The sequence below is a fragment of the Typopeltis vanoorti genome, chromosome 18 (genome assembly GCF_054136105.1).
Source record: "Typopeltis vanoorti isolate ZY-2024b chromosome 18, IOZ_Tvanoo_1.0, whole genome shotgun sequence".
Classification (NCBI taxonomy): Eukaryota; Metazoa; Arthropoda; class Arachnida; order Uropygi; family Thelyphonidae; genus Typopeltis; species Typopeltis vanoorti.
In genome coordinates, this window is record NC_143566.1 from 98158795 (window position 1) to 98184221 (window position 25427).

General features: G+C 35.0%; 1 protein-coding gene across 4 annotated transcripts in view; it reads right to left on the reverse strand.

The window, feature by feature from the left end:
- Su(dx) (WW domain containing E3 ubiquitin protein ligase suppressor of deltex) overlaps nucleotides 1-25427 on the reverse strand; it is a 436167-nt gene that overhangs the window by 358675 nt on the left and 52065 nt on the right. For 3 of the 4 annotated variants that reach the window (XM_090407874.1, XM_090407872.1, XM_090407873.1), the window contains 2 exons: nucleotides 16870-16944; nucleotides 5317-5458 (listed from right to left, as the gene is read on the reverse strand). In XM_090407874.1, coding sequence (XP_090264000.1) covers nucleotides 5317-5458; nucleotides 16870-16918 — 191 coding nt within the window. In that variant the 5' untranslated portion in view covers nucleotides 16919-16944. Of the gene's footprint in view, nucleotides 1-5301; nucleotides 5459-16869; nucleotides 16945-25427 lie in introns of those variants that run through there. The other variant, XM_090407875.1, reaches the window with a different exon arrangement.

Consider the following 25427-nt stretch of genomic DNA (forward strand, 5'->3'; position numbering starts at 1 on the left):
GACTGCCATTCAAGAAGATTAGCCTCGTATTTTGTGTTGAATACTATGGCTACTCCTTCTTTTCCTTGATTATCATTGCCTGAATATAACATTTTGTATTTATTGCTCAGAAAGATCTCACTAGTTTTGGTCTTTTATGTTTCAGTCACCCCTGTTATGTCGATTTGGTACTTATCTAATTCCTCAGCTAGCTCCATTTCTTTGCCACTCATGTTTCTTATGTTGATAGTACCAATCTTTAACTGTGGTGATGTTGAGTTGGGGTGTGCTTTCAGATTTGTTCCAGTAGCTGACTTTTCGCTGTTTGCCCTGGTTCCTTGGCGAAAACAACGGGGGCCTTGTTTAACCGGGCGACGCCCCAGCCGGCATGAAATTTTGTCATGTTGTACCATCATTTTTTTTTATTTTGGTTTAACCAATAAGAATACAATTTGGTCGGCTAAATCCCAAATTGCCGGCCCATCCTTGTATTATATCAAGTGGCATATGAATGTAACTTAACAGAATGGGCAAGGAAAGATTAGCAAAACAAGTGTTTTCTGCCAGGTTGGCAGGAAAACGACCCAGAGGAAGACCAAGATATAGGTGGATAGATACGGTACAATGTGCCTTAGACGATAGAAATATAAGATCTGATAATGATAATGTTGGAGTCTTGACAAGTAACAGACTGATTTGGAGGAAAATTGTAGATAGGAAGTTAGTAATGATGTAATTTTTTTCATGTAGTACTATCATATCCTCTACACCCTTGAGGGTATATGTCAGGAATTTGATGATGATGATAAAAATTTTCCCTAGTATATCTTTAACATATATGTTAATCAGCAATAGTCCAAGTACAGAACCATGTAATGTACCACAGATCATCTCCACCCTCCTCATAAATTGTAATACCATAGATCACCTTCTGATATATCACTCACCAATTCATGCCACAAGTTCATTTTGCAATACTATTCTTCTTCGTATACTAACTTCATTGTGAATCATGTCAAAATGGCTTAGAAAAATCCAGAAGTTTTGTGGTATATGTATTCCCCTTATCTAACTGCATTTACATGCATAGATGTGGTTTTATCTGGGCTTATGGGAGATGGTAGAAATATTCAGTGGTGGCTAACCAAAATAGTAACTGACCTATGGAATTGTGCATGTGAGGTAAGATTAAGGAATGGTGTCTTCAAAGTTTGAGGAACAGACGAGAAGTGTTATGAGAGAAACAAGTTAGTAAAGATAACTTACATTATAGACACAAATGAGACCATTCCACATACTTGCTTCTCATAGCAAGTATGTGGAATGGTCTCATTAAATTGCGAGTCGATCCTTGTCAATGCGTTCAAGAAAAGATGTGATAGATTGTAAGTATAAGTGTCTAAATGGGTCCTTCTCCTCAATAAGTCCTTGAACTCCCTGGAGGAGAATTTATAATAATAAAAATACTGTGCAGGAGTGAAGTGTTAGTTCCTATTTAAAAAGACACCTGCATATATGTGACATCTCTTAATGTGAGTGTTGATACACTATGCAGATACACAATACGTCATAGTCTGACAAAGATGACTTGAAATCCCTATTCTGGTGTGCCCTTCCAACCACTGAAATATATCATTTTTTTTCCAGCCAGTCTGATCTTTTTGAATTGCAATTAAAGCCTCTTCTGCCATAACATTACCACCTACATGGACATATACAGGTACAAGACACAAATGGCATCACTCTCAGGATCACAAAAACACAAGTGCAAGCACTTCAACCCACCACCACCAACATAAGGCAGAAATCCATAGAGATCTTAGAAATACTACATATGCAAATATTTATCAAATTGTTGAATGGTATCGTTTTTTTCTGATAATATCATTATATATGCAGGGTGATTCTAACTTATTGTCGGGGTTTCCCTGACGTATAATTTTCAAACTGGAAAGTAAAAATAAAACTGCTTACAGAATATGAAAGTGTAACTCAAAAAGTTTTATTACCTATAGAATCAATAATGCAGAATTCTAAACAACTTCAACATGTGTACCTTTCGTGCCACGTAAGATATCCAAGCGATAATTAATTTTCCTCTAAGTGTTCTCCATCATTTGCGGTGTAACTATTTCTATCACAGCAACAATTCTGGTCTTCAGTTCATCGAGGAAGGTCACAGGAATCTGGTAAACAATGTCTTTCAAGTGTCCCCATAGGAAGAAATCAAGCAGCATAATATCAGGCGAGTGTGGAGGCCACAGAATCAGTCACGTCCAACCCAGCACCCAGGAAAATGCATCAAGAAACTCTTGGACAATATGAGTCCAATGTGGCAGAGATCCATCTTGTTGGAACACCACATTTGGCTAATGATCTACCAACTGGGGTAACAGATAGAGCTGCAGCATGTCCAGATAGTTCACCGCTGTAACTGTTTTTTCTACAGAGATAAAAGATCGCTAACTTCCAAACATGACAAAACACACCAAACATTCACCTATGGACTATCTCTTTCAAATACTCAAATGGTGTGAGGGTTTTCTGATTCCCATATTCTGCAGTTATGATGATTTACTCTCCCTCTAATCAAAATGCTACTTTATCATTAAATATCCATCTCCTAAGGTAATTTTCATCAGCTGCGACTTCTGACAAAATGTTTTGGGCAAATTGGAAATAGTTTCGAGCAATATCTTCCTGTAAAATGCTAGGTCTTCCAGTTACTGTTTAGTGCTGACCACTACCAGTCTTTTGAAATTGCTATAACCAACATCGGATGGCATTATCTGAAGGTGGATGCTTTCCATACTGAGTTTTATAATGACATTGTGTTGTGATAACAGACTTTGTTTTGAAAAACTAAAGTATGCACATTGCTTTCTCTTTAACAGTCGCCATTTTAAAGTACGATGTCATATTATCTCCCGGACATCGCTGCAGCAAGTATAGCATTGCCCCAAATAAAACTTTCTGAGTTACACTCTCATATTCTGCAAGCTTTGTTGTTTCCAGTTTGAAAATTACAGGCCACAGAAACTCTGACAATAATTTAGAATTACTATGTATATATCTATATTTATATTTTTCCTTCTGAAGAAGCATGCTATAAGGAATGCAAAGCTAAAAAACATGGCTTTCTTTTTAATTATGATTTTTTTTTCCAGAACATTTCCAAATGAAGGCACATCACAAAAGTTTAAGCAACTGTATTGATAGTTTTGTTGATAGTATGCCCATATACCACCTAATCATCACAAAGCATCAATTACTCTTATGTAACAATGTAAACAAAAACTCCTATGCCACTCTCCAATAGAGCAAGGAAAACACAGTCTTATTACCAAAACGCACAGTTCTTTCCCTTCCTCTCCAAGGAAGAATTCTTCAACAATGACCTTTAAATTCTTCAAGAAAAATATCAACAAATTCCTTCTCTCTTAACTCTTTTCTACACGTGGCACCGATGTGCTACTTCTCATGTGTGAGAGTGATAAATAATAATAATAAAAGATAACAGAATTAGTAAGGTTGCTGTGGAGAGAAGTCAGCTGAATAAATTTATATTGAACAAAAGAGATATCAACTAAAAGGCCATGCTTGAAGTACATAAAACAGATTTACAACAAATTTTCATTTATGAATCTGGAAAATGGGTTAGAAATAAAACAGACTACAACTGAAGACCACTAATTATACAAATTCTGAAGAAAATTGCAGGTATGAACATATAGCACCAATGCAGGATCACATAAAAGATATCACAAAAGAACTTGATATTAATATTCAAAAATGTGTAAGCAGAGCTGACCTCAATGTTATCAATTAGACTAATGAAAGCTAGTGAAACAAGTACTGGAAGCAAAAAATAACAAGAAAAAAGACCCAGAGACTAAGATATACATGGGTTGATGCAATCAGGAGTATTTTAGAAATGTAAGAATGCAAAATGTAAGAAATATGAGATCTGACAAATTAGGCCAAGAAAGTTATTGATTAGAAGCTGGCCATGAAATATTGTTTTAGATTGTCATAATATCTGGCCAATCCCCATGAGAGTATTCAGCAGGAAATGATAACAATAATCCACAAAGTTTTATAGTGGTAAATATAGTTCCAGTTTAATAATTTGTTTTTTGTAATCTGTTCATTCTTAATTAAACATGTTTAATAAAAAAAAAAATAAAAAATACAAGAAGAAATAACGTCCATTTTAAAATTCTGCCTAAAAATACACAATCTATCTGTTTTGATCTTAGTTACATAATCATTGAAAATATTTTTGTTTTTTCATTTCTTCTTTCTCTTGATTGAATGAAAAGTTTCATAGTTTGACAGGAGTTTCAACAGATCTGCTCAAAATTAGTGATTATAAACATAACAGAGATAAACATTTTCATTAAAGAATGAAATTTATCAAAAAAAAAAAAAAGAAAATGTTTTTTTCTCAATCAAAAGTGAGAAATTAGTTAGTATTTCATGTTATTTAATTGGTAATTAATTGTAGCTTACTGGATTTGGAAAAGATGTTCAGAACATTAATTAAAGCAATAATATTATTATGAACATCATTCCCAAATGCAACAAATAACATGGAACACTAACAAATATTAATATATACAGTAAACCCTTGATTTAACGAACTAATAAGGGCTAAGGGGTGTCCATTAAATTGTGAATTTTTTAAAATAAAAATATCTGTAACATTATACTGCAATTTTATCAATATAGCACTTTAACAACAAAAAAATTGTTTTAAACACACTTTTAGGTAAATTAATGTGAAATTAATGTTTGATGTTGAGATGCTTGGTTTAGGTAATCCTGCTTTGAAAAAACTATGAAGTTTTTTTTGAACTTTTGAATTCTGCTGTTTTTTTATAATTAACTCCCTAAAATTACGAAAATGTGTGTGATAAAACTGCTACAGAAAGTCACGGCACACAACAAAAGAACCAACTACAATGTGATTGGTATTATCACGTCCTAATCATTCGGCGAACATGTTTATGAGCGATGACTCATTTATGTTGGCTAAATTACTATAGTGTTTTTCCAACATATGATGGCCTATTTGCCAAAATTTGTTAAAAATAACAGGAAATTAATAACAAAAAATAACCTGTCTATAATTTAATTATAAGCAAATCTTGGTTAAAAGCATTTTAAAATTAACAGGCTGTTAATTTTCACGTGACATACGGACCGGAAATTTTGTCCATTAAACCAAAGTTCGTTAAATGGAGGGTTTACTGTGTATGTATGTATGTATATATATATATGTTTGTTTTTTTTTTAATAAATTTTTTTTGAAATAAATACCTGAAATTCACTTACACTGGAAACTGTTCATCCCACTTAGGACTACATGTATTTTTGTTGTAATCAGTCTTTACAGGAACACCTCCATCAACACTTAATTCCACATAAGGATTAGGTTTGAAGAGAATACCCGAAGAATTTAGTTTGGCAGACACAACTAAATGAAAACAACACACATGCAGTGAAATCATCTATATTATTAAATATTATAGTAGAAATAAACATAGGCATACATATAACAGTCAAATAAGTATGTATGCTGAAACTATAAGCACCTCTATAACAACTCGGGTATATCAACAGTGCTCTTTGAACAGAGAAATATGGGTCTGACTCTCCTTCAAGAATGAGACTCCATCATAAGAGATTTTTAATTGAGAGTGAGTCAGAGGGCCTCACAAAAGGACTTCACAGAAAACTGGATTTCTCCCCTCCTGTAAAATTTAAAAATTGGTCCAAGAACACATTAACTGAGACAAACTGCATTACATCATTAAAGTTATAAGTGACCATAACCCCCCCCCCCCTGCGAGATTTGCTCTATTAACACATTCATGAATGCTAGCAATGTCAAGTTTTCCCTAAATAGCCTCCTTTTTATGATTCTGCCACCGATGACATCTGTTCTCTCCCGTAACTTTAATCAGAACCCTCATATCTGTGATCTCCAGTGTTTGATCAAGTGTTTTATTTCCAACAACACTCTCAAAGCCATAAGTTAAAATTGATTTGAACACTGTCTAGTATACAATTAGTTTAGTGTTTTGACTAATTTCTCTCTTATTCAATATAAATTTATTTGATTGACTTCCTATCATATCATGGTTTGCTAATATTGCTGCTTATATCCATATTTAATTAGCCATCTTCACTAAAAATTGTGCCTAAAGAGTTGAAATGTTTTACTTGTTCTGTACGTTCTCCAATCAGAATGTAGTTGATATTTTCAATGGCCTATGCCTATTTTCATTGACTTTGTCTTTTTAGCAATCTTCATACCAAATTAATCACAGCAGTTATTCAGTTTACTCAGGGAATCTTGCAGACTTGTACTGGATTTATTTCAAAGTATTACAGAATCTGTATAGTGATGAGGTGATTAACATGTCCAATTTTGATATTAGATTTAATGCTGTAAATATCTCATGTAATAATTTTATTTATTGTGTTCATTTTTTACAGTATTATATGTACTGAGAAAATTTCATAAAAAGGTTGAAGTTTTATTAAATGATGAAGTAATACACTTATTAATACAATTGTATGCCTAGTATTATTGCATTCACCATGTGGTTGAGAAGTAGTTGTACAAAAAGGAGATTTAAAATGTATTTTAGTAGAAAATTGACTTACTGTATGTTGTAATCCTTAGGAATTTACATAGAAATAATGCTGGGTGTATATTATATATTTGTTTATAGTAGTATTCTACGTCCCAAACTGTAAATAGTTACGGGGAAGAAGACACTGAAACCGTGAGTAAAATGAGTGCTGCAAATGCATTTCATGATGAACATTCTAAGTTCCAATTTTCAAGACTAGGGAATTTTGACAACCTTATACAGGAAATGAAAAAACTTAAAGTCGATGTGATGGGAAGTAGTGAAACAAGATGGCCTAACACAGGAAAACTAGAAAAAGATGGCTTTACATTTGTATATTCCAGTGGAGAGAAGAATGAATATGGAGTGGATTTCATGATTAAGAAAGACATCTTTAAATGTCTTATGGGGCTGTGGTGCATAAATGAAAGAATAATACTTATTAAATTAGCCACAAAGCCTTTTAACATCATAATTATCCAGGTTTATGCCCCTACATTGACTCACAATGATGAAGAAATAGATTTTTTATAACAACTTATAAAAATCTATAGAATATGTAAAATCAAATGAGATACTCATAGTGATGGGTAACTTGAATGCAAAGGTTGGAGAAAGGGAAGAAAATCCAGTTGTTGGAAAATTTGGATTATGCAAAAAAAATGAAAGAGGTGAGAGATTGATACAATTCTGCATTCAAAACAACTTACACATAATGAATACTTTCTTTTAACAACCAAAGCACAGACTATATACTTGAACAAACCCAGATAACTCTATAAGAAACCAAATAGATTTCATAATGATAAATAATAGATGCAAAAATAATATAACCAACATAAAAACACACCCAGGTGCTGATATAGGTTCAGACCATAACCCTGTTGTGGCTACTTTAAAAATTAAACTAAAAAACATTTCTAAAAACAATCATACTGAAAGACTTGACAGCTCTGAACATACCTGACAACATAATGGTGTTTAACTCAGAAATTAGGGAAAAATTAGATCATGTAGGATATAAAACAGAAGACAATATACTTTGTAACACAGAGGAAATTGAAAGCAGGTGGTCAAATTTTAGAAGTGGAATATATAAGACAGCTAACGAGGTTATTCCAAAAATTAAATACAATAAGAAAAAACCCTGGATGACTGAATCAATACCAGAACTTATAAATAAAAGACGGAAAAAGAAAAGTACACAACAGTATAGAATACTCGGTAAAATTATAAAAAATGAATGCAGGAAGGCTAAAGACAAGTGGCTAAATGAAAAATGTAAAGAAATACAGGAATTGGACAAGAAACACAATAGTAAAGAAATGCATAAATCAATCAACGATCTGACAAATATAAAGAAAAATTTCACGCATAATCCTTGTATAAAAGATCAAAATGGAAAAATGCTACTAGAGACACAAGATATCATAAAAAGATGGAAAGAATATGGAAAGGAACTGTTTGACTCTGATAACACAGATGCACCAGATATACAAAATATGGATGGTGAACCAATTACATATGAAGAAATAGAATAAGCTCTAAGTCAAATGAAAACAGGCAAAACACCAGGCCGTAATCAGATCCCTATCGAATTGTTAAAGAAAGTAAATGAAAACACACTTAATGACCTAAAGGTTATTTTTAATAACGGATACAGGATACATCCCTGATGATCTAAGGAAATCCATCTTTGTCACTATTCCCAAAATTCCAAGTACTTCTGAATGTTCAGAATATAGACTAATAAGTTTAACAAACCATGTTACAAAATTACTATATATGAGAATAATCCTAGAAAGAATAAAAGGCACTTTGTCAGTAGAAATAGAAGACACTCAGTCAGGTTTTCAAAAAGACAAAGGTACATGAGAAGGAATTTTCAATTTGAAAACATTATGTGAATGAAGCCTTGATAACCAGAAAAACATATATCTTTGTTTTATTGATTACACAAAAGCATTTGATTCAATAGATCACAAGAAATTAATACATATCCTACAGAATAATGGATTAAAAGGAAAATATCTATGTATAATTACAAATATATACTGGAAACAAATGGCCTCAATAAGATATAAAAATACATGTTCTGACAACTTTGAAATCAAAAAAAGAGTAAGACAAGGATATGTCTTTAATAAATTTAGTTTAATCCTTTATCACAGTGAGAGCAAACAAAGTTTGCGCCTGAAAATATCTTCAGGACTGAATATAGTGTTGTACTATCTTACCTGGGTAAGTAGTACAACACCAGGCAACTCGTAGCAAAGGTGGAGCAAGCTACCAAAACTCCTATCCCAGTATCTCCCATAATGCAAAACACATCTCCTTGTGGATATGTATATTGTTATGCATTAACTGATTGGCCACTACCCAGACTAGTTTCGACCTTTACTGAAGTCTCTTCAGTGGGAGACAGGCCCAGAGTTGGAGATACCAGGCAGAAGCAGTAGCAAGGTCATCTTTACCTATAGGAGTTGCCACCTTTTTTTTTTATTAAATTACTCTGGATTTAGAGAAAGATGTTGAAAGTTTAAATTTAAGTAAGTACTATTTTTTAAATTTAAGTAAGTACTATTAAAGTACTAAATTTATTATAGTCTAACCTAGTGAAAAATAAGACTAAATTTATTATAGTCTAACCTAGTGAAAAATAAACTTTCAACATCTTTCTCTAAATCCAGAGTAATTTAATAAAAAAAAAAAAAAAAAAGGTGGCAAACCTTTTGCCAACTCATAACAGTATACATATCCACAAGGAGATGTGTTTTGCATTATGGGAGATACTGGGATAGGAGTGTTGGTAGCTTGCTTCACCTTTGCTACGAGTTGCCTGGTGCTGTACTTCTTACCCGGGTAAGATAGTACAACACTATATTCAGTCCTGAAGATATTTTCAGGTGCAAACTTTGTTTGCTCTCACTGGGATAAAGGATTAAACTAAATTTATTATAGTCTGACCTAGTGAAAAATAAACTTTCAAGGATATGTCTTATCATCCTTACCGTACAATATATATAGTGAGCAAGTTTTTAAAAATATTTCAGAACTGAAGGGTGTAAAAGTCAGGGATAGGAACTTCAACAACTTCAGGTATGCAGATGACACAGTCCTCATAGCTGAATCTGAAGATGATCTTCAAAACTTAGCCACAGAAATTTACATCAGAAGTTTAGACATGGGATTAATTATCAACCTAAAGAAAACAAAGTGCATGATTATATCAAAAGAACCAATAAATAACTAAACATAACTGTTAACAAAAAGAAAATTGAATAGGTTCAGCCTTTTACATTTTTCAATGATCTGACAAATATAAAGAAAAATTTCACCCATAATCCTTGTATAAAAGATCAAAATGGAAAAATGCTACTAGAGACACAAGATATAAAGAGATGGAAAGAATATGAAAAAGAACTGTTTGACTCTGATCACACAGAAAACTGTTCTAACATCCAGAGACATTAGCATAGACACAAGAAAAAGATTAATAAAGTGCTATATCTGGTCAAGCCTTCTCTACAACAGTGAAACTTGGACTCTAAAATAAAGAAGCAGAGAAGAAATTAGAAGCTTTTGAAATGTGGACCATCAGAAGAATATTGAAAATATCATGGACAGAAAAAATGAAAAACAAAGATATTTTAAAGAAAGCAAAAATGAAAAGAACATTAATGAAAATCACTAAAGAACGAAAACTTAAAATATTTTGGACATCTAATTAGACAAGAAAGCATTCAGAAATTAATATTAGAAGGGAAACTGGATGGAAAAAGAGGGGGAGGTAGACCCAGGAGAATGTGGTTTGAAGACATTAAGGACTGGACTAGCTTGAATTACCATAAATGTTCCAGAGCAGCAAAAGAAAGAAAAAAGTTCTGTGACATGGTTGCCAACCTCCTTCTAGAGGATGACTTGAAGAAGAAGTATTCTTATGCCATGCACTACTAGAACATGCAACACTGTACTAATGGCAGCCATGCTGTCTGTCACCAGAGTTTTGCTTTCAATCTCAGTAACAGGCATGCACATCAGTCACGAGTTTTTACAATAGCTGTTGCTGAATAATGAGAAGCCAGCAAGCTAATACGCAAGTAAGAGAATGAGAGCTGGAAAGTAAGAATAGACTACTGAGTAAGTTCTGTGATCTTGGAAAGTTTTTATATGCATCTTTATCTACTCTCCGATGAGGAACTGTTAAGTTAATAATGAATGACAGAACAATGTATCAAGCCTTTGTATATTAGTCAGAATGTCGAATGCTTAATGAAAATGTCTGAGCAATTATTCTTCATGACTATTTCAGCAAGAAAAGAAAAGATGTGTTAACTATAAAATAACACATATGCCACAGTAAATAACTTTTTTATTATGTAAATATTATGTCTTATGTGTCATAAGACATAATCAGTGCAACTAATGAACAATAGGAACTGCATTCAAAAAACAGAAATGCATATGCTTAAATTGAAATTCTTCTATGTATACAGTCGCATGGTTCATGGATTAAAGAGTACTGGGCTGAAATTAAAATAAAAATATAGCAGATAAATTATTGAATACAACTGAGGATCACAATTTCCCAAACTTCTGAATAGTGAGACAATCATTTCAATTAAGATTAGGTCTATGAAGTAAGACTTCAGCACTTTCTTTATATAACCATTCACATTTATATGTGGATCTATGTAGTAACTTGGCATTTTGCCACTGGATCCTGTGGTTAGCATTTTCGATTATGCAAGGCCAGATTTCTGAGGTTCGATAAGGTGGATGTGGTCTTGAAGTTCAGAGATAGGTTTATTTATAGATCTTCCTGTTTGTCCATAGAAATACAAGTTACACGAACATGGTAGTTAGTATACTCCAGGTAGCTCATTAGTGAGAGTTTGTGTTTTGGAGAAGGTAGCAAGTTGTGAATTTGGTTGATGGGTTTGTAGATAGCAATGAGTTGATACTTTCTCATAATTTTTGCCACACGTCAGAGATGGCTTCAATATATGGAATAGGAGTCCTGTGGGCTTCTTGTCTAGGTTGATTTGAAGGAGAGTGGTTAATTAGTTTTTGGGTTGTTATTGGATCATATCCATTTAGTACGGCTGTTTCTTTGATAATATCCAATTCTTGTTTTAGGGATTCTTCAGAAGAACAAATCTTGTGTGCTCTGGATGATAAAGATTTTATGATGCCATATTTTTGAGATGGATGGTGAGCTCATATATTATGAATATAATGACCTGAAAAAGTTCGTTTTCGGTAGACAGAAGTGGAAATGGATCTTGTTTGTACTGGATGAGTACATTAAGAAAGGATTACATTAATTAATACATTAATGATTCCTTTTCTAGTGTGAAATTGATATGAGAATGCAGAGTGTTGATTTTTTGTATAGAAACAAGTAGAGTTGTTTGTGTGTGACTCCAAACTGCAAAGATGTCATCAAAATAGTGCAGTTGGTTGTTGGTTTGGGGTCAAGAGCAAAAATTCTATCTTCTAGGTGTTCAAAAAAAAGTTGGTAAGTTAGGTGATAAAGATGAGCCCATTGCTGTTCCTTCCTGTTGTTTATATATTTTATCTTTCCATGTGAAGTAATCTGATGTGGCTACAAATTTGAATAATTTCACTAGTCCGCACGGTTAGCCTAGTAGCTGTGTGCTTCGCAACCATATGCCTGGGGAAGGAGTGTCCTAGGTTCGATTCCCGTCGGTGACGTGAGGAGCTGAAGGATCTTCCTCAGCCATAGTCAAGTTAGCCGGTCTTGAGCGTGGACAGTAGGGTTTTTCCCTCAGTTTTTCCTGGGGTTTTTCATCCTGCAAACCAGCCTTGAGAACTCAACGCTACAGGACATAGGATACACCAGGGCATAGGGCTGACCACCTTATCCTCTGAATGGTGTGAGGTCCAATGATTAACAAACCCTCGACAGCACAAGTAAAAGAGGGTATAAGATCATGATATAGAAAGAAGATGGGTTAACAATAGAATTGTTAAACCTAACCCAAGGAGTACATAGCAATACTTGAGGTAGAAAAAGCCATCAAAAACTTGAAATGTGAAAGGCAGATAGAGTAGATGATATTCAACTAGAAATGCTTAAATATGGAGGTATAAAAATTTTGCAGTGGCTACACTGCATAATTCAGAGGGCCTGGTCAGAAGGTCGAATTCCAGATGACTGAAGTAGTTATAAAAAAAAAAAGAAAAAAGAAAAAAAAAAGGGAATAAAGCTGAATGTGAGAATTACAGAGGAATTTAGCTATTAAGTGTTCCAAGAGTATGCTTGTCTAAGATTTAGACAAGCATACTTGAAATGAGGTTGAGAACGATTGTGGAAGACAAACTTAAAGAGCAACAAGCTGAGTTCAGGACAAATAGAGGTTGTCAAGATCAGATTTTCAAAACACTACAATTGTATTTGGTGAATGGAACATTATACAGAGCAATATATAGTCTATATGTAAGCTGTCAGTCAGCAGTTACAATTGAAGGAAATACAGGATAATAATTTGATGTAAAATCAGGGATAAGACAAGGAAGCACATTATCTTTACTCTTATTCATCATTTATATGGATCACATTATGAAGGAAAGTGGCATTAGACCTGACATTCGAATTGGAGATGTTCAACTTAGCTCTTTGCTTTATGCAGATGATGTACTTCTAAACACATATAATGAAAGTCTCCAGGATTTCCTAACTAAATTGAATAACAGCTGTAACAAATTTGTCGTGAAAATCAGCAATAAAAAGACCAAAACTATGAAAATAGGCAGGAGAATAGAAAACTTCAGCTGCATTCTGAATGGAGATCCTATAGAAAAAGTAAAATATTTCAGCAATTTAGGCATAGTTTTTAGTGAAGATGGAGGTATAAGAGAGAATTAGCCAAAACACCAACCTAGCAGTATACATTAGCAGTACACAGTGTTCAAACCAATTTTAAGTTATGAATCTGAGGATTGGATTAGAAATAAAGCACTTGATCAAAGACTAGAGACCTAGTCTCTGAAAAAAATTATGGGAATGAATCGATGGTGTCAATAGCAGAATCATATTAAAAATGAAGATATTAGAAAGGAACTTGATACTATTACTATTCAAGAATGTGTAAGCAGAGCTAATCTAAGATGGCCCACTTAAATATAATGAGTGATAAAAGTTTAGCAAAACAGGTGTTTGATGCCAAGATGGCAAGAAAGAGGCCCAGAGGAAAACCAAGGTCTAGGTGGATCGATTCAGTCAGAACTGCCTTAGAAGAACAAAATGTTAGGTATGACAATATTGGATTACTGACAAATAATACACAAATTTGTCTGCCTCACTTACCCTCTTCACCAGACCTGGCCCCATCTGACTATTTCCTATTCCCAAATTTAAAAAAATGCTTGACAGGAACAAAATTTACCACAGATGATGAAGTCATATCTGCAGCTGAAGACTGGTTTGTGCAACAAAGGAGACTTTTTTTCTCTGAGGATTGCAAATGATGCAGCAAGTGTTTGTGGGGAAATATGTAGAATGAACATGTGCAAGTTACGTGGGTCTACCTCAATTTCTTCATGGTGATTATCAGAACTTTTCAGCACTCCCTCGTAAAAAGAAAATGTATACTAGTAATACAGGGTTCTTATCGTATATTCCTTACCATACTAGAAATAATAGCATAGTAAGGAATGTGAAATCAGATTTTGAAAGAAAGTGAGCTGTCAGGCCAAAATAAATGAAAAAGTGACAGAAGCAGAAGAAATAGTTTGAGTTGCTAATTGATCACTTTGCAAAGGTGTATCATCCAGGTGGTGACTTGGCAGTTACTGATGTGAGAACTGAGGTACTCAACATATTGAAAAATATCAATGTGAAAACAGCACTGAAACCGGATTGTATGTCAGCACATATGCTACAAGAATATGCAAGAGAACTGTCAGTGCACCTGACAAAATTGATTAATGTACATCTCAGCTTTGGCAAAGTTCCAAGTGAGCAGAAAGATTATATTAAAACAAGTAAAATATTTTATCTATTTAGGCACAGTTTTTAATGAAGATGGCAAGTTAAATCTGGAAATAGATAACAGGATAAGAAAAGCTGGTATGGTGGGGAGCCAAATGAATAAATTTATATTGAATAAGAGAGAGAGAAATTAGCCAAAACCCCAAATTAGCAGTATACATGATGGTGTTCAAACCAGTTTTAAGTTATGGATCTGAGAGTTGGATTAGAAATAAAGCACTACAGATATGAGAATTCTGAGAAAAATTAGAGGCCCTGAACAGATGGCACCAATGACAAAATCATATTAAAAATGAAGACATCGGGAAAGAACTTAATATTGTTTGGCTAATATATGGCTGGTAGGGTTATTACTTAAAGACTAGCAAAACAGGTATTTGATGGCAAGATGGCATAAAAAATGACCTAGAGTGCTGACTAATCTGGGAAAAAATTATGGGTAGGAAATTAATAATAATGTAAACTTAATCACGTAATGCAGTCATAGTAGCCTGAACACCCCTTGAGGATACATATCAGGAAATTGATGATGATGATATTCAGTCTGTAGATCTACTATCATGCCTACTCTGAATTGAGTGTAAGAGAAGATTGCAGACCATCTTTGTTCTTACTGATCTATATAGAACACAATTCTAAAGAAAACGTCATGAAAATTCTTATCTAAATAAGTTATTTAATTGGGCTCTTTATTTTATGCAGATGATGTTATACTCCTAAATCAATCCAGTACAAATATTCAGGATTCTCTAACTAAATTGAATGACTTCTGTAACAAATGTGGTATGATCATCAGCAATAAAAAGACAAACTGTGAAAATAGGAAAGAACGATGAAAATACCAATTGCATTCTCAATAGGAAACATAAAATTTCATCTAGTATAATATTTCAACTATTTAGGCAAGCTAAGATAACAATTTTAATATAGGAGTAGACAACAGAATAAATAAAGCTTGTATCCCACCTTGGTATTCAAGACAGTATTCATACGATTTTAACTTATGGATCTAGGAGTTGGACTAAATATAAAACATTGCTTAAAATCCTAGAGACCAAAGATATGAGAAAAATAAAGTGAACAGATGGCATTAATGGTAGCAATTTATAAAAAATGAAAATATTAGAAATAAATGTGACATTGATAGTATTCAAGAATGCGCTGTGTTCAAAATTGTAGCTAAATAGAATTCAGCTGATTTATGCCTAAATGAGCATATGATGGAAGTTACCTATGTTTTGGATGTACTGGATCACCTGATAGCACAGAAAATTTTCTCATAACCTGGAAAGTGGCTAAACACATGGGATTTTCAATTAAGAAGAGTTATATTTGGAATTACAAAGCTGGTGATTACAAGAAACTAAGGAAGCAGCTTGAAACAGTGTCATGGCATTAAAAAACAGCAATGGAAAGACATCTGTAGTATGTGGCAAATAGTTGAGTAAAGTAGTATTAAATTACATGATCAAGACTAGGAAGATAATCAGTCTGGTGTTAAATCAATATATGACATATCATAATTAAACAGGATCTGCAAGAATGAGAATGAAAATTCTTAAAAATATCAGAGGAGTGAATGAAAAGCAAAAATATTAGATACAACGGCTGAATTACTTTAAAAATGAAGATATTAGAAAGGAACCAGACATGGTTTATATTAAGAATGTATATGAGCAAACCTAAATTGATTTGGTCAATGAAACAGTTTTGAGGTTGAGGGGGGGGGGGTTAGCAAAGTGGGTGTTTGAAAGAATAATCAGAGTGAAAAGATCTCAGTCTACAGATCTTCTTGTGCTATTAGGAGTGCAATATTGTATCATTATTATTATTTTTTTTTGCTTACATTTTCAATAATTCTAAGAACAGTTTCAGTGGACAATTGTAGCTGTTTAAGCTTGATGAAATTAAGCTACAATATTTTAAAGATAAAACATGAAATATAACTGACTGAAAAATTTTTACGAGAATTCATGCAATGCTTATTTTGCCAATTAATACCCCATTTGATCAATTACTAAGTAGTTATTATGGGCATTGTACAAAAAAACATGCAAATGTTTTTTATGATCCACAGTGAGGGTAGTAAAAGGCTATAGTTAGCATTTAAATAGACCATGAAATGCATCACGAATATAACATCCTATGCAGAAACGAATGAGTCCTTTAATTAACACGTGATATTCTGATTTTGTAAATAAAAACAGAAAAGTTGATGCATTATTCTACCTGTTACATTCAGCTCAAACAACGAGCTACTAGGTGGTACTTCGCTCATCCTCCTTACAATTCAGAGTTTCTGACCTAAAAGAAACAAGAGACAAATCAAAATCCTCCTTGACAGTACATAAAAAAAAATTAATCTCAGTTATTTTCTACACAAATACATGAACAGATAGTAAACTTATAAGAGCACATCATTTTTAAAGCACATTACTCTTTACTATTCTCCTGTCTTATTTTAGGCTATTGAGAGTAAAAACAAAAACAGGAGCATTGTGACCACTAATAAATTCTTTTGAAACAATCCTGGAGTGGACAATCTGCTTGAGCAAAAGAACAGGATAGACAACTTTTGTTTGGGGGGACTTCGGGAGAGGGAGGGAGGTCAAAAATTGTAACAGGAGCAAAAAGAGCTAAAGCCATAGAACAGATGGTTTAAAATGGGAGAGGAATGGACAGTTTTAGATAAATGGAAGGGAAAATAGAAAGCAGAAAAAAAATACAATAAGAATTCAAAGTCACCAGTAAAAACATTAAATTGAGGTATGTCTGGGGTAGGGAAATAGGAAACTAAAGGATTTACAAGAACCTTTGCTTTGTATACAGATTAAGGATCATAAATTGACCACTTTAACTCAGTGAATAAAAGGTCCAGCTCATTCAACATTTAATGTCAAGAGAGCTAGTGGTGAAGCTTTGTCTTTCACAGATGACAAAAGATTAGAAATTTTACTGACTGGAAAATGTGCAGATATGCTATCAAAAATATCCAGACACCCCTGCATAATAGTGGATATGGCTATATTACACCACAAGTATGGCTCACAGGTATAAAAGGAAGCACATAAGCATGCAATCTTCATAGACATTAGCAGATAGTAAAATGGGATGTACTGTTACACTTTTGTGACTTCTGATGTGGTACCATCATAAGATGCCACTTTTGTAACAACTCAGTTGGGCAAATTTCTGCCCTGCTGCACAGCAGACCTAATCAACTGTACATGATGTTTACTGCGAAGTGGAAATGCCTAGCAGCAACAACAGGACAATTACAACCTGGTAGGCCAAATAACATCACAGACAAGGATCGCACTACTGGGTAATAGAGTGCATGGTACAAAAAAAAAAAAAACCTATTCTCGGTTACACCGCTCGCTACTGAGTTCTGAAATATCTCTGCAAACAATATAAATACCACAACTGTTCATCGAGAACTGAAGAACATAGGTTTCCATAGTTGTGCAGCTACACAAAACCTTAATATCAGCAAGGGTAATACCAAGAGTTGGATGGAGTGGTGTAAAGCTCACTGCTATTGGATTCTGAGGCAATAAAAATATCATCTGGAATGATGAATCCTTCTGGATTCATCATTCCAGATAACATTTCCAGACTGCTAGATGGTGAATCCAGAAGGATTTGCCATCTGGCAGTCTGCTGGACAAGTCAAGGTTTGTTGGATGCCAGGAGAATACTCCTTGCACAGATATGTTGTGCCAATTGTGAAGTTTGGTGTAGGAGAAGGCATAATTAGCTTGCCTCCACAGTGCAATTGGAAGAACAGCAACACATTGCACCCTTCAATTGGAAAAGAGCTGGATTTGATTCTCGTTGTGATGAGGGGAATCCTTATATGGGCTTTTTCAATTGAAGGTGAGTTAGCCGATCTCACATGAAAGCAGCAGGGTTTTTCATCCCATGTACAGACAAATCGGCCTTCAGGACACAAGCAATTTACAGACAAAAAATATGATGGTAATGATGGGCAGTAAATAGCGTTGATGGTAGTAGGGTCGTATTAGAATTAAGTAGTAGTAGTAGTGGAGAGGATGAGATATATTTAGCAAAGTAGAGTAGAGTGCCCTCCTGCAATAAGTCCTTGGACTCCCTGGAGGTGTTGTGCAATAATAATAATAAGAGTCTGGGATTTTTCATGGCTCAGGCATCCCCCCCCTTCCAGTTCCAGTGATGGAGGAATCTTAACACTGCAGTGTATAATAATATTCTAGACAATTCTGCACTTCCAATTTTGTGGCAACAGTTTAGTGAATACATATTAACTGACAATGCCCCTGTATAAATACAGAGGCATAGTTTGACTAAAGTTAGGAATAGTTTGATGAGATGGGTATAAGAACTTGAGTGGCCTGCACAGAGCCCTGATCCCAACCCCATCAAACACCTGTGGGATGAATTGGAATACTGATGCAAGCCAGTCCAAACTGACTGACCTTAGTGACAGACCTCATTAAAACTCTTCAGGAAGAATGGAAAGAAAGTATTGCAGCAGCATTCCAAAATCTAGTGGAAAGCCTCCCCAGAAGACTGAAGGCGCTTATGGCAACAAATATCAACAATAATTATTTATCTGATATGATCCTTCCAGCTTGCAGTACTTGCTATTGCTGGTACAATAGTAAATACCAGTGCTGATTAGATATGGCTTGCTATTATCCCACTACTGTATATTTACTGTGTATTCTGTCTCTTTGAAATGCTTGTTTGTCCCATGCTGATGATGTACTGTTAATTTCATCATGAAATATTAGCTGTTAGTTTCAATAGGTTTATTACAGTATTTTAATGGATGTGTTTGAATGTCGGTGGCAAAGAGAGAACTGTGCTTGTCGAGATCACTGTGAAAAGATAAGTTTAAATTTTAAACTGTGTGTGGTAATAGTGATAAATTGTTATTTAAATACTGTTGTATAATAGCTGTGATCAGTAGTGTTCGGTGTAAAGTTCTGTATTTATTAAATTTCTTTGTGTTTCTTGTGTACAGGTTTGTTTGTGTGTAAAACGACAGTAAGATGTAGATCAACGTGAAGGGTGAATGTAAGTGGCATATATGTTTCGAAAACGGTGAGGTGCTGTGAATGCTATATATATGTTTAGGGAGAGATTGAAGATATTTACGTGAAGAGAATTAATAGGAGAGATGAGAGAGTATGGGTGTGCAAGAAGTGTAGCATACTTATGGATTATGAGATACTGAATGTGAGGAGTAGCAAGTAAAAGATCATAGGTGTAGCTACAGAAGTAAGCAAAGTTGGTGGTACAGTTAAGTGCTTGAACAGTAAAGGTAAGCCAGCAGACAAAAGTGGTAGTGAGTTAGCAATGTTGAGTGGCAACAAGTTGGCAGCAGTGAGTAGTAAGAGAGTGGGCATAGTTGGCAGTGAGTATGAGGCGGTGGCCAGTAAGACAGTGGCATACATGGTACAGAAAATGCAATTGGTGTAAATGGCAGTGAGAAAGTAATTGAAGAGATGGAAGGCAGAGTCAGCAAAGATGAGGCTATAGACTAAGTGTATGGGGAATGAACTGAGGAGAGTTATGGATCAGTATGGAAATGTGATAAAGAATGGCATGACAGATTTGAAAGAAATATCGAATCCTTAACATCTTCTTAGCCAATGGCTACAACCTCTAAAAAATCCAGAAAATATTAAAACCAGTTAACCACAATCTCCCCCCTTCTTAACAGAGATTACACTAAATCTATCACAATTCCGTATATCCAGGGCACGTCTGAAAAGCTCACAAAAATCCTAAAAAAACATAACTTGACTACTTGTTACAAAGCACATAAGAAAATTGGCATCCCTTATCTGCTCCACCAAAGACCAGCCACTTCCCTCTAGACCTACTTGGAGTATACCAGGTCCCTTGCAGCTGTAAACTGTCCTACTATGGCCAAAAGGCAGGACAGCTAATATCATGATTTCTGAACACAAAGACTACATCCGGTTTCATCAATACAGCCACTCTGGGCTTGCCGACCATGCTCTGGATACCTGCCACAGAATACGCTGGAAGAAAGCTACATTATTACACCACAGCAAATTTAAATATGAAAGATTGTTCTTGGAATGAGCCTCAGCTCTAAAAAACTTCCCAAATCTCAACAAATTTGGGTGCATGAGACTGTCCCAATTTTGGGAACTCAACAGCCAAGACAACCCAATTTAGCCCACTAAGGGCTAAATTGGGTTGTCTTGAGAATTTAAGGGGCACCTTTAGGACTCTAGGACAACACCAGTTGCCTTCTTCAGCCTCATTTGCTCGTTGTAGTGCCTACATGCACAAATCATAGTTTTTATGTTCCCAGAAGATGGCAATGTAACACTGCCAAAATATAGGAAGGTATTGATTAAAGTTTTTTAATTAATATTTTAGTATACGTTGTCATTTCCTGTAAAATTTAAGTCATGTATAACCAACATATAAGTTTATCTACAAGAATCAAATCATATGAGAGCAGCAATGTATGAGGATTTGAAGATTAGAGGTGTGGTGAGTGAAAAGGTGCAGAAAGTTTGTTTTCCAAGGGATAAAATGAGCATACTCCTCTTATCTAATGACTCAATCATTGGATAAGAAGAGTATATGAGCAAGAGAGTTGGTAGTGGTAGTTGGCACAAATGATTTCATTGGTAACAAGAATAATTTAAGGATGGATGGATGGATGTCAGAAGCCTGTTCATGAGAGTGAAAGCGTGGTAGGTAGAGTAGTCAGGGTGTTGCCCAAGTATGGTAATGATGAGTTGAGAAGGCAAGTAAAGATTATGAATGGTATACCAGCAGAGTTGCATGAGAAGAAAAGGGTTCATTTTGAGAATGTGTGGAATGAATTTGAGGGATGAATAGAGCTGTATAAAAGAGATAAGCTACATACGAGGGTGGTCTGAAAAGTTCTCGGCCTTGACCATAGATGGCAACACTATCGGCACAATTTTTTTTTTCTAAGTTGGTACATCTGTCATAAACATCCATGTGAAATTGCAAGTCATTCTATCAAGTAGTTTGTTTTATACAGTTGTCTGTATCCCTTGAAATTGAGTATTGTGTGGTTATGCATGAAATTGCTGAGACTATAGGCATTTCAAAAGAACGTGTAGGATATATTGCATGAAGAATTCAAATGAAAAAGTTTTGCACAAGATGGGTGTGCTGCACTTGCTCACAGCAGATCAAAAATGTACTCGCATGAAAATCTCTGAACAGTGCTTGGAGCGTTTTAACAAGAATAAAACTGATTTTGTGTGTCGAATTATTACTATTAATGTATGGGTGACATTTGGGGGGGGGGGGAATATAATATCAGCAATGACAGAGAAATGGATGGGGGGGTAGTAGTGTGAAGGAATCATCTGAGAAGTGGGATCAGTAGGATTTGTTATAGAAACAGAAATGCACTAGTGTGTATGTTTACAAATGCTACAAGTATCCAAAACAAGGGGAATTAAATTTTTTGTAGTGTTAATACACTTTTTTCAGCCAAAAATTGTTGGAATAATTGAGACATGGTTGAACGAGGATGATATTCAACAGGAATAGAGATGGAGGGATATGTAGTCTTTTGTGAAGACAGACAAGGAGTTCTGTCCATCTGGGGTGGATGTGCAAGAAGCAAATAATGACAGTGGTTTTGAAGCAGTATGGTGTGAAGTAGAGGTGGACAAGATGAAATGTTTAGTAGGATGTTGCTATAGGCCTAGTAGTGTGAAAAGCAGTGAGAAAGAAATGTTTAGGCAAATTTGTCTGGCTAATAAGAAAAGGGTGATCATCATGGGCAATTTCAATGAAATGACCATCCATTAAAATATTCCATCCTTGTGATTGTAACATAATGCAGAACTTGAGAGCAATCCTATTGCTCTCAAGTTCTGGTTCAAGAGGTGATGATGGGGGGGGGGGGGGGGGGGGGACCAATGATGGTGAGTGAGCAGGAGGCATGTGAATACATTTACTGAGTAAACTAGATGTCAATAAGGTCATGGGACTTGATGGTGTAGCACGCCTTCTCATGAAGGAATGTTCCTCGGAGTTAACAGCTTCAACTTACCCTTTTAACGTGTCTTGGATCGGCCCAAGTTCTAATGGAGTGGAAAGAGGGCAAAATTGTTCCACTTTATAAAGGGAGAGATAAGACTATGGCTTCAAATTATAGGCCAAATTGCTTGTCTGCAGTTGTGATCAAGATGTTGCAGAAGTTAGTGAGGACAAAGATTCAGAACTGGATCGACAGCAGCAGAATTCTCTTTAAAGGACAGTATGGGTTTGCTAAAGGAAGATCGCGTTTTAGCAATCTGCTTACTCATTATATCTAGGTAATGAATACATTTGGAAAAGGGGGATGTATATACAGGAGTATGTTTAAATTTTGCAAAGGATTTCAATAAATTACCACATGACAAGCTAGTAGTTAAACTGGAACAGATGGGGTTGGGCAGTAGATTAGTGCACTGGATTGGAGATTGGATGTCTGATAGGTATCAGCAGGTTGTGTGTGTGTGTGGGGGGGGGGGGGTTGATATCCCAGAAGAGGAAAGTCACTAGTAGTGTGCCCCAGGAATCTGTTTTGGAGCCATTACTGTTTAATTTATATGTAAATGACATTGGAAGGGACTTAAATGATGACATACAGTTGTTCAGAGATGATGCAAAGTTGGAGAGAGTTATGAGAAGTAGAGCAGATGTTGTAGCCTTGCAAGAGGACTTGAATAGACTGTGTGAATGGGTGAGTATGGGAATGTCAGTTTAATATAGCAAGATGTAAGGTTTTAAAAATCTGGAGAAGAAAGATGGGATGCAGAGTATAGGATTGGTGGGGATATCTTAGAGGAGGTGGTGAAGGAGATGAAAGATCTAGGGATGATGTTGTATAGGGACCTGAATCTGTGGATATTTTGCTAAAATTGCGAGGGCAACACAGCAGATTATGGGAATAATGCAGAAAACACTGACACGAAGAAGTCAGTGACACGTAGAAGATGTTATGATTCCACTGCACAGGGCTTTGATCAGGCCCATATGGATTACTGTGCATAGAGTTGGTCACCTAATTTTCAAAAGGATGATGAGTTGTTGGAGAGGGTGCAGAGATAATGGACTAAGTCCATTGTAGAGCCTAGTAGATAGAAAGAAGAGAGAAGGACATGATTGAGATATATAAGTTGGTAAGAGTAATTACCAGATTAATGTAGATGAGATTTTTCATAGAATGTCTAGAGGCAGGGGAAGAACAAGGGGGTGATCACTGGAAGATGTATAAGGAGAGTGTGAACAAGGAGGGGAGATTTTTGCAAGGAGAGTGGTGGGTGATTGGAATGCATTGCCTGAAAGTGTAGTGAGTGCAGAGAGTGAATGCATTTACCTCGTAAGTCAAGATATGATGAGTTGTGTACATGAGAGTGGGACCTTCCACGATGAGTCTCTTGACTCCATGGAGGTCTGATAATTATTTTCAACCCAATAGTTTTAACCTATGAACATGCGAATGTATGCACAGAGGGATTAAAATTTAACACACACACACGCTCACTTGTATTCTACTGTTTCTTTATTCAAATTCCTTATTGCTGTTCACTCTTTGCACCGATGATGTCTTACGAAACGTAAGATGAAATATCTACATAATAAATTTAAATTTTACTGTTGTGTGATTCCATAGATTTACGAATACTCCACTGGTCTAATGATACAAGAAAATCTCATTCCTTCACGGGGAGTCAACAGCACAGAAGAGCAACTTAGCAGGAAAGCTTTAACTGAAACAGAGTAAGCTGCATGCTAGAATCTCTTTTTTAAAGAAGTGCAGATGCACTAAACTAATACCAACTTTTGTTAAGTTAAAGGAAATTTTTTATAAAAGGTAGCTGCTTTCTGGTGATTAATCAGTTACAAGTTTCAAAAAAGTAAATGATGATAAATACCATAAAAAAAGAATGGGAAGCTGATCTGCCAAATACGTTAAATCATGACTACATATGGCTATTAACATATCAAAAAAAGCAGGCACTAAAGCCTTTGAAAAAAAGTATTAGAAATGTCGATGAGAAATACTCAACCTTACTAAAACAATAGTAAAAAAATACAACCCAACTACCTATGGACAAATGGGTTGTTAACTTATCCAACATCCTCTAACTGAAGATGAATTGAACTTACTAGCACAGGGCCACAAGTTCTTGATTTTGCCCAAACGAATTATTTAGATTTCATGCACATAAAAAGAACATCAGTCAACTATCTAGAAATGAAGCTAATAGGCTACATTTTGAAGTAGCCAAGGTGATCTATGATGCACAACAACCAGAAATAAATATTCTGCCATCAGAATTAAATGCCCTGAAGTCCTTAAAATGCAATAATAACATAGTTATCACCAAATGTGACAAGGAAAATACCACTGTAGTCTTTGATTCCAAATTGTATCACTGACAAATGAAATTACTTCTTTGCAATCGGAATACATACTTCCAGCTTAATACAGATCCAACCAAAAGTCAATTCAATAAACTCAGCAAGTTACTGGATGAGACAACACAGATCAAGAAACCATCAAATGACTCAAAACATACCATGCAAGACTCCCTAGAATATATGGCTCACCAAAATTACATAAAACTGAACTGTCCACTTAGACCTATTGTGGATTCTATAGACAGTCCCACCTATAAATTCTCAAGATTTCTGTCTAACCTTCTCCTCTCCCTCACTGGGAAAGTAGTTTCTTTGATTAAAAAAAAAAAAAATTCCACAGAATTTCTTGCAAGAAT